This window comes from Panicum virgatum, chromosome 2K (assembly GCF_016808335.1).
Source record: "Panicum virgatum strain AP13 chromosome 2K, P.virgatum_v5, whole genome shotgun sequence".
NCBI lineage: Eukaryota > Viridiplantae > Streptophyta > Magnoliopsida > Poales > Poaceae > Panicum > Panicum virgatum.
This window is the reverse complement of record NC_053137.1, coordinates 68,299,553-68,319,266: the sequence shown is the minus strand read 5'-3', so window position 1 is coordinate 68,319,266 and position 19,714 is coordinate 68,299,553. Positions and strand designations below refer to the sequence as shown.

The 19,714-nt window shown below is 49.6% G+C and overlaps 1 protein-coding gene across 1 annotated transcript; it reads right to left on the bottom strand.

Annotated features, from left to right (window-relative positions):
* Positions 1-14,391: 14,391 nt before the first annotated feature.
* Positions 14,392-15,214, bottom strand: LOC120694925 (senescence associated gene 20-like; the record flags this gene model as incomplete). Its single annotated transcript, XM_039978250.1, has 1 exon — positions 14,392-15,214. A coding segment is annotated over one exon (573 nt), but the record flags the coding sequence as incomplete, so codon positions are not given.
* Between the last annotated feature and the right edge of the window lie 4,500 nt (positions 15,215-19,714).

Sequence of the window (19,714 nt, the reverse complement as noted above, 5' to 3'; positions counted from 1 at the left end):
GCTCCCGCGGGGTGAGCACAATACCCCTCACAAACTCTTCTCCGGAGCACCGCACAATCTTCTTGCGGGCTTCAACGGAGCCTCTTGCCACCAAGCCGTCTAGGAGGTGGCAACCTCCAAGAGTAACAAGCACACCGGCTTGCAACACGATCACCTAGTGCCACTCGATGCAATCTCTCAAAGCAATCGCACTAGAATCGCTCTCTCACTCGATCGGATGATTTCTATCAAGTTAGAGTGAGTAGAGGGCTCTCAAGCACTCTCACACATGGACACCAAGTCCCCAAGGTGCTAAGCCTACTCAAATGGCCGGCCACACCCTCTATTTATAGAGGGAGGCCCAAAACTAGCCGTTACACTCAAATCCCACGAAAACAGAGTTTTCGCGGACTGTCCGCCTCACAAAAACCGGACCGTCCGCCATTCAAAACCAACGGCTAGAACTGCAATTATTATGTGTCAGAGTCGACCGTTAGAGCCCTTCGCGGACTGTCCGCGCCCCTAGGGGCGGACTGTCCGCGGTTCAAAAAGTTAGCACACACAGAACCCGCAGAGTCTCTGTCCCAGAAATTTCAGTAGGAGGCGGACCGTCCGCCGCCATGGACCGGACGGTCCGCAGGTCATTTTGGACCACCCACAGAGCCAAAAACGGTTCTGTTTGAGCTCAACCGAGATAACGGCGGACCGTCCGCCCCTCAAGGGCGGACCGTCCGCAGGTCTAGTGCGGACCGTCCGCAGGTCAATTTCCAGCAGAAATGAACCTCGGTAAAACGGCCATAACTCTTAGCTCCGATGTCCAAATTAGGTGATCTTGGACTCTATGGAAAGCTAATTCAGAGGGCTACACAACCCAACTGAATTCTTGATCCAAAACACAATGAATCAAAGCAGTATTCCACTCCAAGAGACAACCTAATTTCCGGAGAAAACCAAAAGACCTTTCTTGCTTCCCAAAAATGATCAACAACAACTCCAACTCTTTCTCCTTTGCAAATGTGCCAACACAACCACGTGAACAACACCATGTGCATGTGTGTTAGCATTTCACAATCATTTTCAAAGGATTTTCACTTGATCTCACCACGCCACTCGATCCTAGCTACATTGCAATGTTAGATCGCTCAAGTGGCACTAGATGACCGATATGCAAACAAGTTTGCCCCTCTTGATAGTACGGCCATCTATCCTAAATCCGGTCATGCACTTCTCTACACAACCTTTGACCGGTGAAATGAAATGCCCTACAAGTCATACCTTTGCCTTGCGCATTCCATTTCATCTTCCCAAATATTGATGCCACACAAGCACCAAACTCCATCAAGCCTTTTGATCATCTTCATGAGTCAACACTTGGCTTGATCTTCCTTGAATGATATGATCCATTCCATATCATTACATGACCTCTTTGGTCCATCGATCTTGACCTTGCTCGCTCTTCACCGTTGCCTTGGTCCATCGGCGCCAAATCTTGCCCAAGGTTCACCGCCTCGCGGTCCCTCGCTTCAAAGCCTTGACTTGCCCTTCTCCATTGCAACCGGTCCATCAAGCCAAGCCTGGTCTTGATCTTCTCCACTTTGGTCACATAACTCCATGTCATGTCTCATATGCAATGAGCTCCTCGATCACACTATATGAGCATAGCATCAACCTTTAGCCATTTCTCCTCCATGGCACACGTTGCTCATACTAGTTTCTTTGTGTGGACTAATCTCCTGTGTATCTCAACATAAACACTTATTAGTCCACCTAAGTTGTCACTCAATTACCAAAACCAAACTAGGGCCTTTCAGCAGCACAGTCAGAGGGGCAGAGTTCTCCACAGCAGTCGTCTGAGGGAGGTTCCCCGCCAGCGACAGAGCGTCGCACTGGACCGAGGCCTCGGGGAGGACACCAGCCACAGGAGCCCCGCAGATCAGCAGCAGCAGCTCGCAGAGCCGAGGCCCTAGAGGCCGAGCGCGCAGTGTTCCGTATGGACACTGTTGTGCGTCTGGAGCCAGGTGTGATGCTCCAGAACTTGACCCGAGCCAATGTGGCCAAGGTCAAGAGGCTCAGGTGGAGTGTTGAGGAGGAGGTCTGGTTCCCAGTGACCCGAGACAGCAGAGTCGACAGGAGGTTCTAGACTTTGCTACAGGCCAGCTTCTACGAGACTTACCAGCGGAGGGTCCACCGGATCTTCCCGCACAGGGTACTTGACTGGGTCTCACTGAGGACAGCCGCAGGGGGAGCAGACGTGAGAGCACACTTCGCTCACTTCAGAGGACTGCCTAGGCTGCTAGAGATGGAGCAGAACCGTTATATCGAGGACTGGGTCAGAGTGTTCTACGCCACAGCATGGATAGCACCCGAGCGCAGAGCCGTACACTTCATGTTTGGAGGGCAGGACTTTGGTTTGTCGAGGGCGACCATTGCTGGTATACTTGGAGTTGACCTGGTCGACGTCTCGCTGCACGAGAGGGTTTACGGGGACTCAGATCCACCCCGCAGGGCGATGGTTGGCGGGATTGCTCCTTCTCACGAGGCGATCTCTCAGTGCTTCCGCCAGCCGTTCCCAGCCTCTTACGCCAGAGTGCCGAGCTTGCTGACTCCAGAGGCATACGCTGTTCACATGGCACTTCGGAGGACTCTGTTACCGAGGAGTGGCTACCCAGAGGGGTTCACAGGGTTGCAGCAACTCTTGCTCCTACACATCCTCACTCACGAGCCATTTGATATAGTTGATTTTATTCTGGCTGAGATCGAGGATGTGATCATTGATGGGATGGGTGTGGTGCGACAGTTTCCTTATGCGCACTGGATCAGTTACATATGCTCTATGATAGTGCCAGCAGAGTCACCCATCAGCGCCCCTTACCGTCACGACGAGGCTCCCAGGTTCCCTGTCTACCGACCCACAGCTCCACAGGACAGGAGGTGGGGCAGACACGCAGATAGAGCTGCGATGGCACGACTGTCACCGGAGGTTCAGGCACGAGTGGCAGAGGAGGATGAGGCACTCCTGGCAGCCGAGGCACAGCTTCCCGGGGGAGATGATGAGATTCACTGGTCTGAGCTTGAGTCAGACTCCTCCGAGGACGTAGAGTACTTTCCTCCAGCTGCCCCAGCCAGTCATGACCACGAGGCAGGAGGGTCCGGAGAGCCAGCTCCTCCGACTTCAGCAGCTGCTACAGTCTCTGAGTCCCAGGTGACTCAGCCGTCCGAGCTCACTGCACTACTACAGCAGCTCGTGACTCAGCAGAGGGAGGACCGACTTGCTCAGGAGGAGGCCAGGAGAGCCCATGAGGCTCAGATTGCAGCTATTCAGAGAGAGGCAGCCCGAGAGCATGCAGCGACAGAGGAGCGTTTTGTCGGCCTCATTGACAGAGTTTCACAGAGCACAGACGCTCAGTTCCAGCAGATGCAGCAGGGCATGATGGCGATGTTCGGGATGATCTCCCAGCTTTACTCTCACACCGGACTCGCCCCATAGCAGCAGCAGCCCGGACTTCAGGGTGTTGGAGCACCTCAGCTTGCAGTCACACCAGCTCCTCCTCCTCCAGTCCCTACTGCAGCTCCAGCTACTACAGCGACACCGGAGACCACGTTCTCGATGTCCGCACTCTTTAGGTCTGCCGGTCGTCCGCTCTTTTCACCACTGCCAGCGACCACACTCTTTCAGGACTCACCATCAGCGGTTCAGTCGGTCGCCCTCCCTACCTCACTTCAGGCAGCACCTTCAGGGGGAGGAGCAGTAGAGGAGTCCCTGCTTCCACAGTCGACGCAGCCGGCAGCCTCAGCGGTCACTTCTTCAGATGTTGATACTTCTTCTGCTGGCCCGGTTACGACTTCTACGGATCCTCTACCAGGCAGTGCCAGCACGAGAGCCTCCACAACAGTCACTCCCCCAGTGAGCTCAGACCCAGACCAGCAGCTTCCGTCTGTCACCGAGGGTGAGGGTTCTCCGTCCGACGACGACGACGACGACCCGGACCGCTTCCTCGCCGTACCACGACAGCACGACCCGTAGCTCGCCTTTTGGTGCTTTGATGCCAAAGGGGGAGAGGTGTTAGGGGGAGCCACAGAGTTAGGGGGAGGGTAGAGCTAGAGAGAGCTCGTAGTTATCAGGACTTTGATTCTTTGTATCACTTTTGGTGTAAGTTCATGGATATGTACATTTGTCGCTTGAGTATGCCGTGCTTTGAGACATGTCTATGGATTTCGTTTGAGCCGTTGAGCTCTTTGGTCCTTCTTTTCGAGTTTGCTTGTGTTTATCTTGCTTTATCTTTCTCGCTCTCTCGTTATTTTTGTTTGTGTTGTCATCAATCACCAAAAAGGGGGAGATTGTAAGCACCTAGGCCCTCAAGGTATGTTTCGGTGATTAATGACAACCATTATTGTGACTAATGAGTTTGTGCGGCTTAATAGATCATTATCGCTCATTTGGTCATATGTCAAAAGAGGCCCCTCAATTTCATTATTCAAAAAGGCGATCTCGGTATTCAACTCAATTATATGGCAAGACTAAGGATCTTTCTAGTCCTAAGTGTCATAAGGTTGAGAAGGACACTTAGGTTAGTATAGGTTTTATAGTTTTGTAGTGATCGCACTATTAAGAGGGGTTAAGGCTAAGTAACTTGAGCATGGACATGGTCATATGAAAATGGATGCACACAATGGTCACTCAGGTTTCTAGAAGTTCAAATAAGTGGTTCTCAAACTATATCTCAAGAATATTTGGATTTCATTCAAGACTCAAATCAGAAAAGGCAAAATCAGAAAAAGTCTTTAACACCGGTTTAACCGACGACCTCTATTTTCTATACGTCGGTTAAACGAAGTCAGCAGAGTCTGGACAAGTCAATACACCGGTTAAACCGACGTGTTTGAATTTAACGTCGGTGCATTAGTCCAGAGTTGGTTTTTCCAGGGTATTTCAAGTTCTATACACCGGTTAAACCGACGATGTTTGAAATGGGACGTCGGTGCAATTGACCAGTGAGATGGTTTTTCCAAGGACTTAAGAAGTTGTACTCACCGGTTAAACCGACGATAGGTTTGAGTTAACGTCGGTGCAGTTGTCCAGAGACTTGGTTTTTTCAGTTGATCAGTGGACAACTACACTCACCGGTTAAACCGATGATACGTCGGTTAATCTGCCCAAGTTGTAACGGCTAGTTTTCAGAAGGGGCAGTTTACATTCATCGGTTAAACCGACGATGACTATTGGAGGTACGTCGGATTAATCGGCACCACGCAGTTTTCTGGCAGCTTTTCTCCAACGGCTCTATTCGTGTGAGCTGCCTATATATACCCCTCCAATGGGTCATTTTGCCACTCTTGACACCAGGCAACATCCATACACTCATACTATAGTCAAGAGCCACCTTGAGCTTCATCATTCACATACTTGTTCATTCAATCAATCAAGAAGCAAGATTAAGGACTTGAGTAGAGAGAAGCTTGTGTGCATCCGCTCTTGGTGATCGGTTCTTGCTCAAGTGAAGGCCTTAGCTTGTTACTCTTGGTGATTGGCATCACCTAGGCGATCTTGGTGATCGAGGTGTTTCTCGCGGAGCTTGCCAAGGATTGTGGGAGCCCGGAGAAGAAGATTGTACGTGGCTTGAGCTCCACCACGCCGGGATGGTGAACGGAGACTCTTAGTGAGCGCCCAAGTCTCGGTGACATGGGAGGTGACAAGACTCTTAGTGAGTGTCACAACGTGGATTAGGGGTGTGTGCCAACACATCGACACCACGGGAAAAAATCCGGTTGTCTCTTGCACTCTCTTTCATTTCAAGCACTTACTTTCATGCATTCTTTCATGTGCTTGACCTTAGAGATCATAGCTTAGCTCTACCTTGCTTAGTTTCATATCTTTGGTAGCTTGTGTAGTTTGCTTTGTTTAGCCGGTTGGTGAATTGAGCCTTACTAGCATTGCATAGGTTAAGGTTGTTTTATCTATCTTAGAAATTTGAAAAAGGCCCAATTCACCCCCCTCTTGGTCCATCGATCCTTACAGCTGGGCCTTAATTTTTTGAGGCGGACTTCTTATACATGTCCGCCTCCATAAATGATTAACCGAGACATGTATTTTTAACCGCCTCGGTTAATCTATTTGCGAGGCGATTTTTTTAACCGACTCGGTTGACGCGGTTAAAAATTGTGCCCCCCTCCCAGACAATTTTATTGGTCGCGGTTAACATTTTTTTGTAGTAGTGTTGGACGCCTCGCTTGGGAGGTTCCCAAGCCATGGCGTGAGCCCCGGGAGTTGATGACAGGGCCAAATGAGAGATCGAGTATACTACTACACATCTTTACCAAGGCGGGCAAAAAGTATTATCCGAGGCGGTTTTTGCAACCGCCTCGGAGTAAACATCACGATTAATCATGGCATTAACCGAGGCAGTTTTGCTACCCATCTCAGTTAATAAAAAAGGCCTATCGGACCCATCAAGGGTGAAACAGACCAGGTTCGCGAAAGGCGAACCCGACTCGCTGTATTATCGTGATAGTCCCTGGATCAGTAGCTATCACATACAGAACTCATTTCAATCGAATATCACAGACATATCTCGCTTTTACAATATCACATGGGTTTATTTATTACATAATCCAAAGGATTGTAATATGAATCTCAGAGTACAAGCCCCTTGAGCTAAAAGAAAACAAACAGAAAGCGGAAATGATATCTAGTCTTCTGGGCAACCCCATCTTCACGAATCATCTCCACAGGCAGCTCAGTGCGTAGCTCAGACCATCCTTCACGTCGTCTTCTGTTATCGTCCTGTCAACTCCTTCACTCGGATCCTGTATCTATCAGACTATCCCCAAGGACGGGATATGTTCACGTCACCATCCGTATGCAAGCTTTATGTGGATGCAATCGGTATAAGATAATACCAAGGATAGGCTAAGTTTTCCTATGCAAGCAAAATATGTATAAGTCATCCAAAACACCTTTTAACACGGGCAGCTCCGGCATCCCGGACTCCCGGACTCCTATCTTCCTCTACCAAGTATCTCAACCCTATTTTGGTGCGGGAACTCCCTTTCCCCATACCTCAGCTGCTATCCGAGCAGGAAAAGTGGTACTAGAGGGAGGTAGAAAAGTATATGTGGTTCTAACTACATTTGTGGGGCCAGATCCAGAGTTGTACATGACCGAGCACGTGGCTATACATATAATTTTCACAGTGCAGGGGTTGTACACATGTACCCACTCGTCACGAATCCAGCCAGGAGCGACCCGACCTTCTCCGAGGCACCAGTCAACGAAACTAATGGCTACGGCACCATCCTGCTCCCGGTTTGGGGCGCGTCCTCCCGCAGAAGGTCGCCCGGGGCTGTGAAACAATCTAGAATGGAATCTCCATGGATCCTGCGATCGGGGGCTCAGAGTCTCGCCCACTCCCCCTGACACTGAAACTCTATCCTCCTACAGGTATGATGCCGCGCATAGCTAGCTCGGACGGGTCCCCCCTCATAAAGAATAAGTGGTGTGCACGTTTGACATAGTGGCGTGGACGCGGCCACGGCGCGACGGCGGCGATGGCAGGGCAAGGCCAAGGAAGGTGCGGTCCGGCAAGCAAACATGATAAGGCCAAGGCTTCACCTTGCGGCTGGCTCGATCACGGTCTAAGGTGTGCGCGTGCGAGGCGGACAAGGACAAAGTGCGCATGCGTGGGCACTCGGCTTTGCCGAGGCCGCGACACGGCCATATCGCTCGCGGTGTGCCGGCGAACCGGGCCGCGGCGGCGCCAGGCTGCAGCGAGCTTTCGAGGCGGTGAACGCGCACAACAACAGCTCAGGGAGGCCAAGGAGCTCGGGAGTGGACAGTGGCCTACTAGCAGGGTCGATGAAGAAGGAGGCGAGGCCGTGTCAAGGCAAAGCAGAGGCGAGTCAGTGCAGGGCAGTGCAGAGCGGGGACGCCGATGTTGTCGATCGGGGCGCAGGCTCGGTGTCGGCATCCTCCGGCGGTGCGGCGCTCCGGCTCCTCCTCGGCGGGCGGTGGTCGCGTCCTCCTTCTTCCTTGGCCCGGCGGCGTTGGGTTCCAAAGGCGGTGGCGCTCCATGGGCCGCTGCTCCTTCCTCTCCCCTTCACTCTTCCTTCTTCTCCCTTCCTATTCCCCCTCCCTCTGTTCTTGGCGGCTGAGGCGGCAGAACGGGAAAAGAACCCGTGGCTAGGATTTGGGCGGTGGCCGCAACGGGTTGTATAGGCGTCCGCTAGGGTTCGGGCCCGGCGCAAGGTGATTCCAAGGCACGGATACCGAGGATTGCCGGCAGCCGCTTTGGGGACGCGTGCAAGGGCACGTGGCGCCCATCGCGCGGCTGCAGCTAGGGTTTTTGGGTGCGGCGCACGCGGGGGTGGTCAAAGCGGAGGGCGCGAGAGTGCGCCATGACGTCGGCGAGGTGCGGGCACGGCAGTTTCACTGTATTGTCGCGATGCGGAGGCGAGCGGCGAAAAGCAGAGTAGCGGCGCAGGCGGAGGAAGAAAGGGAATAGGACGGGCTGACAAGGAGGGCCTGCCGGTCTGCGGAAAGGAAAAGGGGCGCGGCAGCGGCTGGCTTGCTCGTCCGCTAAGGCGCGCGCACGTCATGGGCTAGCAACGCTGGGCCGTGCGCGTGTTCGCGGGCCGGAGTGCGCGTCTGCAGGCCGAGGCAGAAACTTTAGCAGGGCTGGCGGCGCGGTAACGGGCTGCGCGTGTGAGGGATCAGGCCGGGCTGACGCAGGCCATGCTGAAAAAGAAAGGGCCAGGTGGGTTTTGGGTTCAGGCTGTGCTGGGTCTTAGGTTCTGCTAGGTTTGGGGCTGGACCGGGTCAGGGCCGGTTCGGGTTTGGACTTATGGTAGGGTAGGTTAGCGGGTTTTGGTCTGGGCCAGGTTAGGGTTAGGATTAGTTAGAGGTTAGATTTAATTTGAGTGGCTTAACTCAAATTAAATCCCACACAAATGTTAGCATTTGAAATTAAATTGAGGGGCACACCTCAATTTAATTTCCACACAATTTTCACACAATAAAATAAATCCAAATCCAAATCGAATTCGATTTAAACAAGGTAGAGCCAAATAAATCGAAACGTCTCCAAATATTCTCACACTAACAATTAATATCCTTAATTAAGATCAAGGTTTTTATTTACTAGGAATTTTGGAGGGGTAGAAATCCTACTTAGGTGGAAAATTACAGCACTTCCACGAATTTTTTTTGAAATCCACATTTTTCGACTTTATAACATTCCGAAAAAATTCGGGATGTTACAAAGGGCCTGCCAAGCCAATCACCGCCGCGTCGGCCGCCGCCGCCGCGTGCAGCCTGCCCGCCGCCCGCCGCATTCACCCATGTCCGCATCCGCCGCCTGCAGCCGCGTCCCACCGCCACCCGCAGCCCGCAGCATCGACCGGCCGCCGCCGCCGGCCGCATCCCACAGCCGCCGCATAGGCCGTCACTACTCGCGGCCCGAAGCCGCACCCGCCGCCGCCGCCACCCGTGGTCGTGTCCACCGCCCGCCGCAGCACGCATCTGTCGCCACCTCGCCCGCTCCGAGGATAGGTCAGGCTGGCATGCTCGGGGAGAGGGAGGTCGGGCGGGCGTGGTCAGGGAGGAGAGGGAGAGGAGTGGAGGGAGGACGCGGTGCTGAGGGTGAAAGAGAGAAGTGAGAGAGCCGAAACCCTAAGTCACCATATCTATATTCAGTGGGGGATACTGGGCCGAGATGGGCTGTCTGGGCTCCGAGATGGGCCAATATTATTCGAGGTGGGCCTTATAGCATGTCCGCCTCGATTAAAGTATTAACCGAGTCGTCCAAGGCGGACATTTTAAGGCGTCCGCCTCTGTTAATCGATTTTGCGAGACGCTCCAGTTAATAAAAAATGACCATCTCGGTCAATCGCAGAAATTAACCGAGGTGTGGTTAAAAATTGTGCCCACCTCCGGGGCCATTTTTAAAGGTTGTCGTTAATATTTTTTTAGGACGAGCTCCTACATCCATGAGTTTGGAGGGATGGATGAGAGATCAAATGAGACTTGGGGTTTGGATGAGGGATTGATTCGAGATGATTTTTTTTTGCGTCTAGACTCTCAAAAGAAGGTTAGGAATTTGAACGAGGTGTTGGTTGGAGTTGCGCTTAACCCACAGTGGGTGCGTTAGATTTCCCTCCTGTCAAAAAAAGCTACTGGCAACACAGTACATGATGGGGTAATATTCGCGATGCATCTTTATGTCATGTTGGACCCGTGAAAAGTACCTTTTATGTCAACATCATACTCGACCAATGCATGAGAAAAGATGATATACGGTAAAGAAAAACTAAATACAACTCATACGCCAGCTAAAGACAATACGCCGCATGGTCTACTGCGCAATGGGAAATTCCATCGCAGCTCCATAGTGTACCCTCCAATTTTCGTCGTTTGTTCTCTTGTTTATTTGGCTCGATCGGCTTCCCCAAGAAATTAAAGGATATACATCATCCAGAACGTTATTGTCCTGTCTACCACAGTACCACACAAGAAACAAACAAACAAAGCAAGAAAGAAACTTTTAAGCTGCCGATTCACTGCAGGCAGCATGGAAGAAAAATCCCAAGCACCTCTCAACTCTCATGCATTTCGCTGTTTCTTTTCTTCTCATGCGTTTGACCCTGAACTTGACATGGATCGAAGGATGGACAAATGTATAATATTCAAAATCTTTGACAAATAATAATAGTAGTAGCCGTCGTCGTCTCTTGCCACATGAGATATTTTCTTGTCCTTGTAGCTATGTAATGATGACACACGCACCTGTTTAGATAAAAAAAAATTTGGCCAAAAACCACTACTACAAAAATGATTTGTAGCAACGCCTCGTTTTTTTAGGGGCGGACCAAAAAGTCACACGTTCCTATAAATGGAGCGAGGGTACTATAGAAATGGTCCGCCCTAGAGATGGCATCTGTAGGGGCGGCTGACCCCCTCTGCCGCCCCTGAAAATGGGTGCTATTTTTAGGGGGGTCAGCCGCCCCTACAAATAATCATTTTTAGGGGCGGTTCACCCCCCATCCGCCTCTAAAAATGCCCTCATTTTCAGGGTAGGTGCCATTGCCTTCCCCTAAGGTTAGGGTTAGGCTTATGCTTAGGGTTAGAACGGTTACGGTTATGGTTACGGTTACGGTTAGGGTTAGAACCTACACGGATAGGTTATAACCTGTAGGGTTAGGGTTAGGGTTAGGCTTAGGGTAAGAGAATAGGGTTAGAAATTTTTCCATTTGAATGAGAATGCGAGTAACTCCGCCATGGCCGGTCCCAAGCCCGGGTAAAGGAGGAGGGTTGTGTTAAGGCTTGGCGAGCCAACGTAAAAACCTTGCCACTCTTATATAATGGTCTTTGTTGGGTTTCAACTCTAGCCTACCCCAACTTGCTTGGGATTAAAAGGCTTTGTTGATGTTGATGTTGATGAATGACAATGCGAGTACATGAATTAGTGAATTTTTGTTACACTATGAATTTCGTTATTCATATTTACTCAATGTGAATACTGTTAGATGTTCCGTGGTGGCGGTCATGGTAGGGGTCGTGGCGGGTGGTCGTGTGCTTATGGACGATGTTGATGCTCAGCAGCCAGGCATACACTTCTATCAAGAGGTTGGCTTGCCACTGGGTGAACGAACGCGCAGATCAATTCTAACGTTGTAAGTTTCACTTGTTAGTTTCATATTCATATATTTTTGCTCACATACAATGCAGTTTCAAATAATTCTAAATTCTAATTTTTTTCACATCAATGCAGCTTATCAACCTTGTTAGATGGCTTCAAGATGTTGTCGAAGGTTTGGGTGGTACTACTTTTGTGGCTCGACAAGAGCTTGTTCGGGAACCAGATATCAAAAGGGTACATATTTCTTTTCAAATACCTGTTCGACATATAGAGTGGTCCTCGATGGTATCAGGACAGGATCCATCCTCGACGATACCCATGGTTTCAATCGCCGCAGTGGGTAGAGAGGCACCCATTTGGACAACTTATGAGAGGCTAGCGGTGGAGGCATGCCTGGAGCAGCTTAAGAATCAAGGGTACTTTGTGCCCGACTTTTCATATTTTCGAGTTAAACAGCTACAGGCTAGAGAATCCAATGTTATTCTGACTACAGAGAGGCTTTGTCGTCTTAATCGACAAGACAGAGTATGAGATTTTCTTTTATGTCATTGTTAACTTTAGTAATGTTGCATTGTTCTTTCAACTTTCATAACGTTATTATCACCTTTTTGCAGGATCTCATTGATCATCAATATACCATTGCATCAGTTAGCTTTCGGGCTATTCTGAATCAAGTCGTGGACACCTTAGGTTTGACTTGGATGGGTGGAGAGCCACATTTTACAAGAAGTTGCAGGTTTCAAGTAAAGCTCTCCTTCTGCAGGGCAAGTCAGCCGAACACTCTATTATTTGACATTTGTAGTTCTATCTGTGGCAACGAATGAGAAGCGGAGGAGAGTGCACTTGTTCGTGCACTAGCATATTTTGATGAAGTTCTAGGGTGAATGATTGGAGACCGCAACTATCTTATCTATCTACATATCGAGCAATGCAGTAGCTATAAATTTGTAATATGCATGGATGTATAGCTACTATTGTCATTGAATAGCTTGTATTGTTACTCCTTTATCTTCTTAAATTTTATTTGATTGCATTGTTATTTGAGTGTTGGATCAGAATGGGTCAATATAGACTTAGCTTGGTAGATTTATAAAGTGGGAATTCAAATTTTAAAACACTGCGAAACGAATTAATTTCAAGGATGGGTCACCGCCCGGCCCGCCCCTGCAAATTCATTTTCAAGGGTGGGTCACCGCCCGGCCCGCCCCTGAAAATCCATTTGCAGAGGCGGGTGAGCTTGTGGACCGCCCCAACAAATGCATTTTCAGGGGCGGTTTAGGGCGTGGCCCGCCCCTGGAAATGGATTTTTAGGGGCGGTTTCGTTGCCCGTCCCTGAAAAAGAGGTATTTTTAGCAGCGAGAACTAGCAATGGATTTTCTACCCGCCCCTAAAAATACATTTTTACCTGCCCCTACAAATGCTTTACGTAGTAGTGAACATCACATCGAATATTTGGACACATATATGAAGTATCAAATGTGAATAAAATAAAAGATAAATTGCACAGTTCGCGTGTAAATTACGAGACGAATATTTTGAGCCTAACTGCGCAATGATTTGACAATGTGATGATACAGTAAATATTTGCTAATGACAGATTAATTAAGCTTAATAAATTCGTCTCACACTTTACAAGCGAAGTCTGTAATTAGGCTTAATACTTTAAATATGTGTCCATATGCTTTACGTGTAAACAGCTAAACACCATGATGCATGCATTCCCTAGTCGATCGGTTCATCATCATCATCAGGACTAATAAAACAGAAAAGAAGCAGAGAGACAGAGAGGAAAATCTGGGCTCGTTTAGATGCACGTGTAAATTTTTTGAAAGATAATCTTTTTACATTTGAAGTATTAAATATAGACTAATCACAAAACTAATTACAGAATTCGTCCATAAACTATGAGACGAATTTAATGAGTCTAATTAATCCATCATTAATATATGTTTATTGTAGCTTTACTGTAGCTAGGGGTGGGCCCAAATGGGAGCAAGGGTATTCATTTGAATACCCATTGTTTTTGGCCAATTTTTTTTATATATAGTATTTCTCAAGTATATGAAGAAAAAGAATGAAAAATGAACACCACAACACATGACAGATGTTCGAAAATGAACTAGTCCACCACCACCCCTCCTGCCCTCCCCACCAAAATTTAGGTAGCTTCTTCACTTATTGTATGTCGGTCTAATAATGTCAGTTGCATAAGTCAGAAGAAAAATCTAGATATAATTAGTGTACAATTAGCATTAATTGATGCTACAATCAATTAGACATGCCAAAAATTAGATTTAGACTGTCAAAAAAAATTGCTCTTCAATATTTTGAATACCCATGTTTGAAATCCTGAGCCCACCCCTGACTGTAGCAATTTAGCATCTAATCACGGCATAATTAGGTTCATTAGATTTGTCTTGCAATTTACAAGCAAACTATGCAAATCGTTTTTTATTTTGTCTAGATTTAATTTTTCATGCAGGTGACGCAATATTCTTTTGGAATTTTGAATTTGGGATCTAAACAAGGCCTTAATGAAACATATGAGATGGATGGCTTTCTTCCTTTTTCTTGTGCTCCGAGTACCAGCAGAGCATAAGCATTACATTCGAGGAATCAAAGATGCTGTGCATGTGCTAGTAGCAAAGATGAATCAAGGAATCAATGTTATCTTGTTGAATTCTCAATATTGCGACAGAGCGTCCGATGGAAATTTTTCTCTTTACATTGTGATAGATGACTTTTCCGTATGGCAATTAAGCAGGCTATGCAGGCATCAGAGTTTGCAATTGATCCATATATACTGCTGAATAAAATTAAACACAATATACACTTTTGTTTTTATTACAGGTGATGAAGAAGCACAATATATGAATATAATACGGTGATATGTATAGTAGTGATACAGAGGATGACGATGACAATGCCGCACCATCGTCATTCATGGATCGGATCTAGCTAGCTGATGATGCGTTGCGTGTCTTTATTAAGAAAAAGAAATTACTCCAGCTAAGCTAGATGGATGGAGGTGGCTAGAGGGCGAGGACGAGGCCTGGTAGCGAGTTTGTTGCCCTGTCGGGGCGGCGGCTCTGCCAGACGCACTTGGTGGCGGCGGCGAGGCGGGTGACGGTGAGGTCGGTGTTGAAGTACTCGCGCAGCTGGGTGATCACCCCATCCGGGCCCACGGTCCAGGCGTGGACCCAGTACACATTAGTATTCCTGATGTGGCACTGGTCGGCGGGAGGTCCCTCGGCGATGACGGTGGAGCCCAAGGCGTCGACGGAGCGCGGCACAAAGCCGAAATTGTTGTTGTTGGATCCGGCTCCGGCGCCGGTGAGCACGCGCATCATGTGGTGCTGGTGCTTGGGCGGGCCATGGAACCACCACTCGAGGTCGGGGGCGAGGAGGGCCTGCACGGCGGCGTGGTCGCGGCCGTTGAGCGCCTCGTACAGGCGGAGCACCAGGAACTTGTTGCGCTGCTCCTCGGACTCGGTCTCTGCTGCTGCTGCTGGGGCTTCGCCGAGGCGGCCGACCGGCTCCGGATCCTCCTCTTCCAGCTTAGTAGACGCCGCCAGCTCCTCCGATTCTGGTCTGGGTGATCTCTCTTAATTTGTTGCCTTGCAACCCCTTGTTGCTTGTTTGTTGGGGAATCCAATCCCAATCGATCGGAGGAGGAGGAGGTTGGAGGCCACCACCAAGGCGGGGCCTTTTATAGATAAGATAAGATAGAAAGAGAGCGAGCAGCGGGGATGGGATGGAAACGGACACGCTAGCTCCGGACATGATCGACGCGGACACGGCAGGGAGGTGGGTGCCACGCCCGCTCGGACATCATATTTCCGGTGGTGTGGCCACCGCCGACGCCGATGCAGCTCCTAGTCATCATCTGATGAGGATTCTGAGCTGCTTGCTGATAGATTTAATTTCTTGGACTGGAGCGGGCGATGCGTGCAACTGGGGGAGTGCCACCCGGGCCAACAACAACAAGCAGCATGAAGCTGCCCGGAAGCTTCGCTCGCTGCACTGCAGACGCAGACTAGTGCATCGCCGCCTGATACTGTCAAGACACCACCGGCCAACCATTTCCAGCTGGCATTCAAGTAAGTCAGGCACAGATATTTATTTATCCACTATGTTAAAAAATAAAATTATGATTTGATTGGGTTTGTTTATTTGAGATCGATCGAGGCTCAGGGGTTGTTTGATTCTAAGGGCTAAACTTTAGATCACGTAGAATTTTAGTATTTAGAAGTATTAAATAAAGATTAATTATAAAACTAATTTCAGAACCCTAGGGCTAAACTACAAGACGAATCTAACGAGGTATATTAATCCATAATTAGCGGCTGATTACTGTAGCATCACTGTAGCAAATTATGAATTAATTAAGCTCATTAGATTCGTCTCGCGAATTAACACTCAGCTGTCAAAAAATATTTATAAACAGATTTTATTTGATATTATAAAATAATAAATTTTTTTTGATGTGACAGGGACTTAAAAAATCCCTGCAACCAAACAAAAAGACCTCAGCCGATCTGGACGGAGTTTCCAACATTTCTGTTTTCTACTAATTAATTAGATACTGTATGTACTACTGATGGATCCATCATACGTATCATGAATGCGTTACGTAGCATAAAACGACATGGCGTACGTCAATGGGTGCAGGCGCCAATTGCATGCGTACACGGAGAGAGAGTGTCACACGCACAAGAAACAAGAAATGGATGCAGCTAGCACAGGCACAAGCACAATGCAACATAGACAAGTGGGAGGAATAGAAAATTGTTATATATTATTCTTATAGATGATGACTAGCATGAGTGATGGATCTAGAACGTGAATCTACGGACTTATTTTTCTATGGACTTATATTTTTCTCCGAGTTAAGGGGCTGTTTGGTTTCTTACCTAAACCGCCACACCTAAGATTAGCAGTTTGCCACATGTGTGGCGTCCGAATCGAGCGCCGCACCTGCGGCGAATTTTTGTGTGGCGGACTCATGTATTCGCGTCTAAAAAAGTGTGGCAGCATAACATTAGGAGAGCACCAAACACCTACCTAAAAATGTTTGGTACGCCTAAGGTTAGGCTGTGGCGCCTTAGGCGTGAAACCAAACAGCCCTTAAATACGCCAGCGGCCCTCGAACTTGTTCTGAGGTGCCACTTAAGTCCACCAACTTGCAAAATCGAAATCTAGCACCTGCACTTGTTAAATTGTGCCACTTAGGTCCACAGCCCTTAATATGACACCATGTGGCATGAATATATGCACAAAACCCCTCTAAAATTACTATCTTCTACCTTCAGCCCCCTCCCTCCCGTTCTCTCTTTCTCTCTCCCCATGCCTCCCCTGCTTCGCCTCGTAGCTCGCCGCCGCCGCCCTGCCTCCTCGCCTTCCACTGGAGCTCGCGGACGTCGCTGCCCCCTGGAGCTCGCGGACTTCGCGCTCACCGCTGCTCCTGGAGTTCGCGGCCGCCCCCTGGCTCGCCGGTCGAACTCGCGAGCCATGTGCGGCGGCGACGGAGCTTGCGGGCCTCGCCTGCGCGGCCACGGAGGAGGTCGTCAAACTCCCCCACTATCTCGCCACTACCTCCGCGCCAACGCAGCCCCTCCTCGGCATGCATGACGGCGGCGGCGTTGCTCGCGGCTCCCGCGCAGGTGGCGGCGGCAGAGCTCGCGACCCCCACACGCGCCGCGGCAGCATGGCTCGCAGCTCCCGCGCAGGCGGAGGCGTACGAGCTCGCAGCCCCCACACGCGTCGCGGAGGCGTGGCTCGCGGCTCCCGCACAGGCGGCGCATCGGAGCTCGCGGCCCCCACACGCGCCGCGTCGGCGTGGCTCGCGGCTCCCGCGCAGGCGGCGGCGGCGGAGCTCGCGGCCCCAACGCGCGCCGCGGCAGCGTGGCTCGCGGCTCCAGCGCAGGCGGCGGCAGCGGAGCTTGCGGCACCCACACGCGTAGCGGCGGCGTGGCTCGCGGCTCTCGCCTCCGGGGAGGGCCGAGCTCGAGGATGGGGAGGGGAGGCAGGAGGGGGTCGTGCCCCTGCTCGCCGCGAGCTAGGGAGGAACGACATCGGTGGTGGGCGTCGGCCCGCAATCCTCATCCTCATCGCTGCTGTTGCTGGGCCCACCATGGACACCGCCGCCATGGGAGAGCGGAGGCCTCCGCCAGTGCCGCCGCCATGGGAGGGGGTGGAGGAGGGAGGACCAGGGGGCGACAGATCCACTCGGGTCTCCTACCTAGCACCACAGTCCTCCCCCGCCGCGGAGCTTGGCCGCCGGCACCATGGAGCCGCCATGGCCGCTGCCGGCATGGACACGCGGAGGAAGGGGCCTGACCGGAGGAGCCGGCATGGCCGGAGGAGGAGGAGCCCTCGCGCGCTCGCCCTCTTCCCGTGCACTGCAGCTCCTGGCCGGCGGAGGGAAGGAGGAGGGGCGCGCCAGGACGAAGGAGGATAGCCGCGCGCGAGAGGAGAGGCGCGCCGGCGGAGGGAGGAGCGGCGCGCAAGTCGGCGGCTTGCCGGAGGTGGGCGTGCGGCATGGAGGCCGGTGGCTCGCGGCCGCGAGAGGCGCGCTCGCGGTGTGGAGGCCGGCGGCTCGCAGAGGCAGTCACGCGCTTTGTGCGGCAGCCCTGCCTTCTATCCCTCAAGGATGTGAAGGTAGAAGACGATAAAACTCAAGGGCTTTTTTTGCATATATTCATGCCCCTTGAAGGGGCATGGACCTAAGTGACACAACTTAACAAGTTCAGGGAGCCAGATTTCGATTTTGCGAGTTCGTGGACCTAAGTGACACCTGGGGACAAGTTCGAGAGCCGCTGGTGTATTTAACTCTTTTTCTCCTCTTCTTCCTCCTCTCTTTTTTATCTTCCTCCCCGTTCTTATCTTCTTTGCGTTACTACGGGTAATATAATTTTTGCTTAAATCTATATGAGACCATCAACTTTATGATATTTCACTTCTTGTACAGGTCTTGTCATGACCGTACGAGATATTAATAGTTCAGATTCTGATGGAGATTCAAATTAATTTGCCCGGATTTTAATTGATGGACAAAAAATCATTGCTTGCTTTAGGAATTGATGGATGGATATTGATATAATGGTTGAGTTCAAAACTTGTCTGCTTGCCTAGCTCTATTTATATTAGCATTGCTACGGGTAATAAATTTTATTACTCGGATCTATATGACACCACTAACTTTGTGCTCTTTTAATTACTCCGTGTACATGTCGTGTAGTGATCGCTCAAGGCATTGATTGTCCGACTGATTCCGATTGATTTATCCGACAGTAAGGGTTTCAATTAGAATTCTGATTAATTTGTTCAAATTTCATTTAAGATTCCAATTGTTGGATTAAGAAATCATTGCTTGCTTTATAAATAGCAAAGATCATCATCACCTAACCTGACCCGTTGGCCCCGACCTAGACAGACGCATCGATGAATTTTATTTTTTTATTTATCTGTCCCTAGCTAGCTAGCTCGCTTCTTTTATTTTTCTTTTTAATATACTAGTGAAGATACATGCACATATTTAATTTTTCTTCCATCATGTCATTTATTTTTCTTCCAAAAATAATACACGTCTTTTTTTACTTCCATAAACAATGATGTCAATTATTATCTTTACAAAACAAATAATGATGCGAATTATAGTTGAATCCATGTGCAAAGGAAAGTAAAATGTGTGCTAAAGAAAAGTAATACGTAGATACAAAAGGTGGGTATAGAAAATTGCTGGTGTAAAAAGTATTAAGATTTTGGTGGGAAACATTGACGAAACCAACCCCCCACCCCCGCCCTTCCCTCTTTCGTCAAATCTTTTGGAGTGATAAGTGGGGGCCTCCGTGAGGGATACACAGTGGGCCTAAACTTGGTGAAAAAGAGTTTCAATTGTTCCAACTTTTTATAGATTAATGAGAAGAGAAGAATAGATAGATATGTGAAAGTGCATTCCGACATTTCCTGCATAATTAATCCGCCAAGCAAAAAGTAAATAGGTCCACCATATTCTTTTTCAAACAGATAGACATACACGGCGCCCCTAGCTATCTGTGATTAGGTAGGTAAAAGTCCTCATCAAATAATTGAACCAGTAGTCT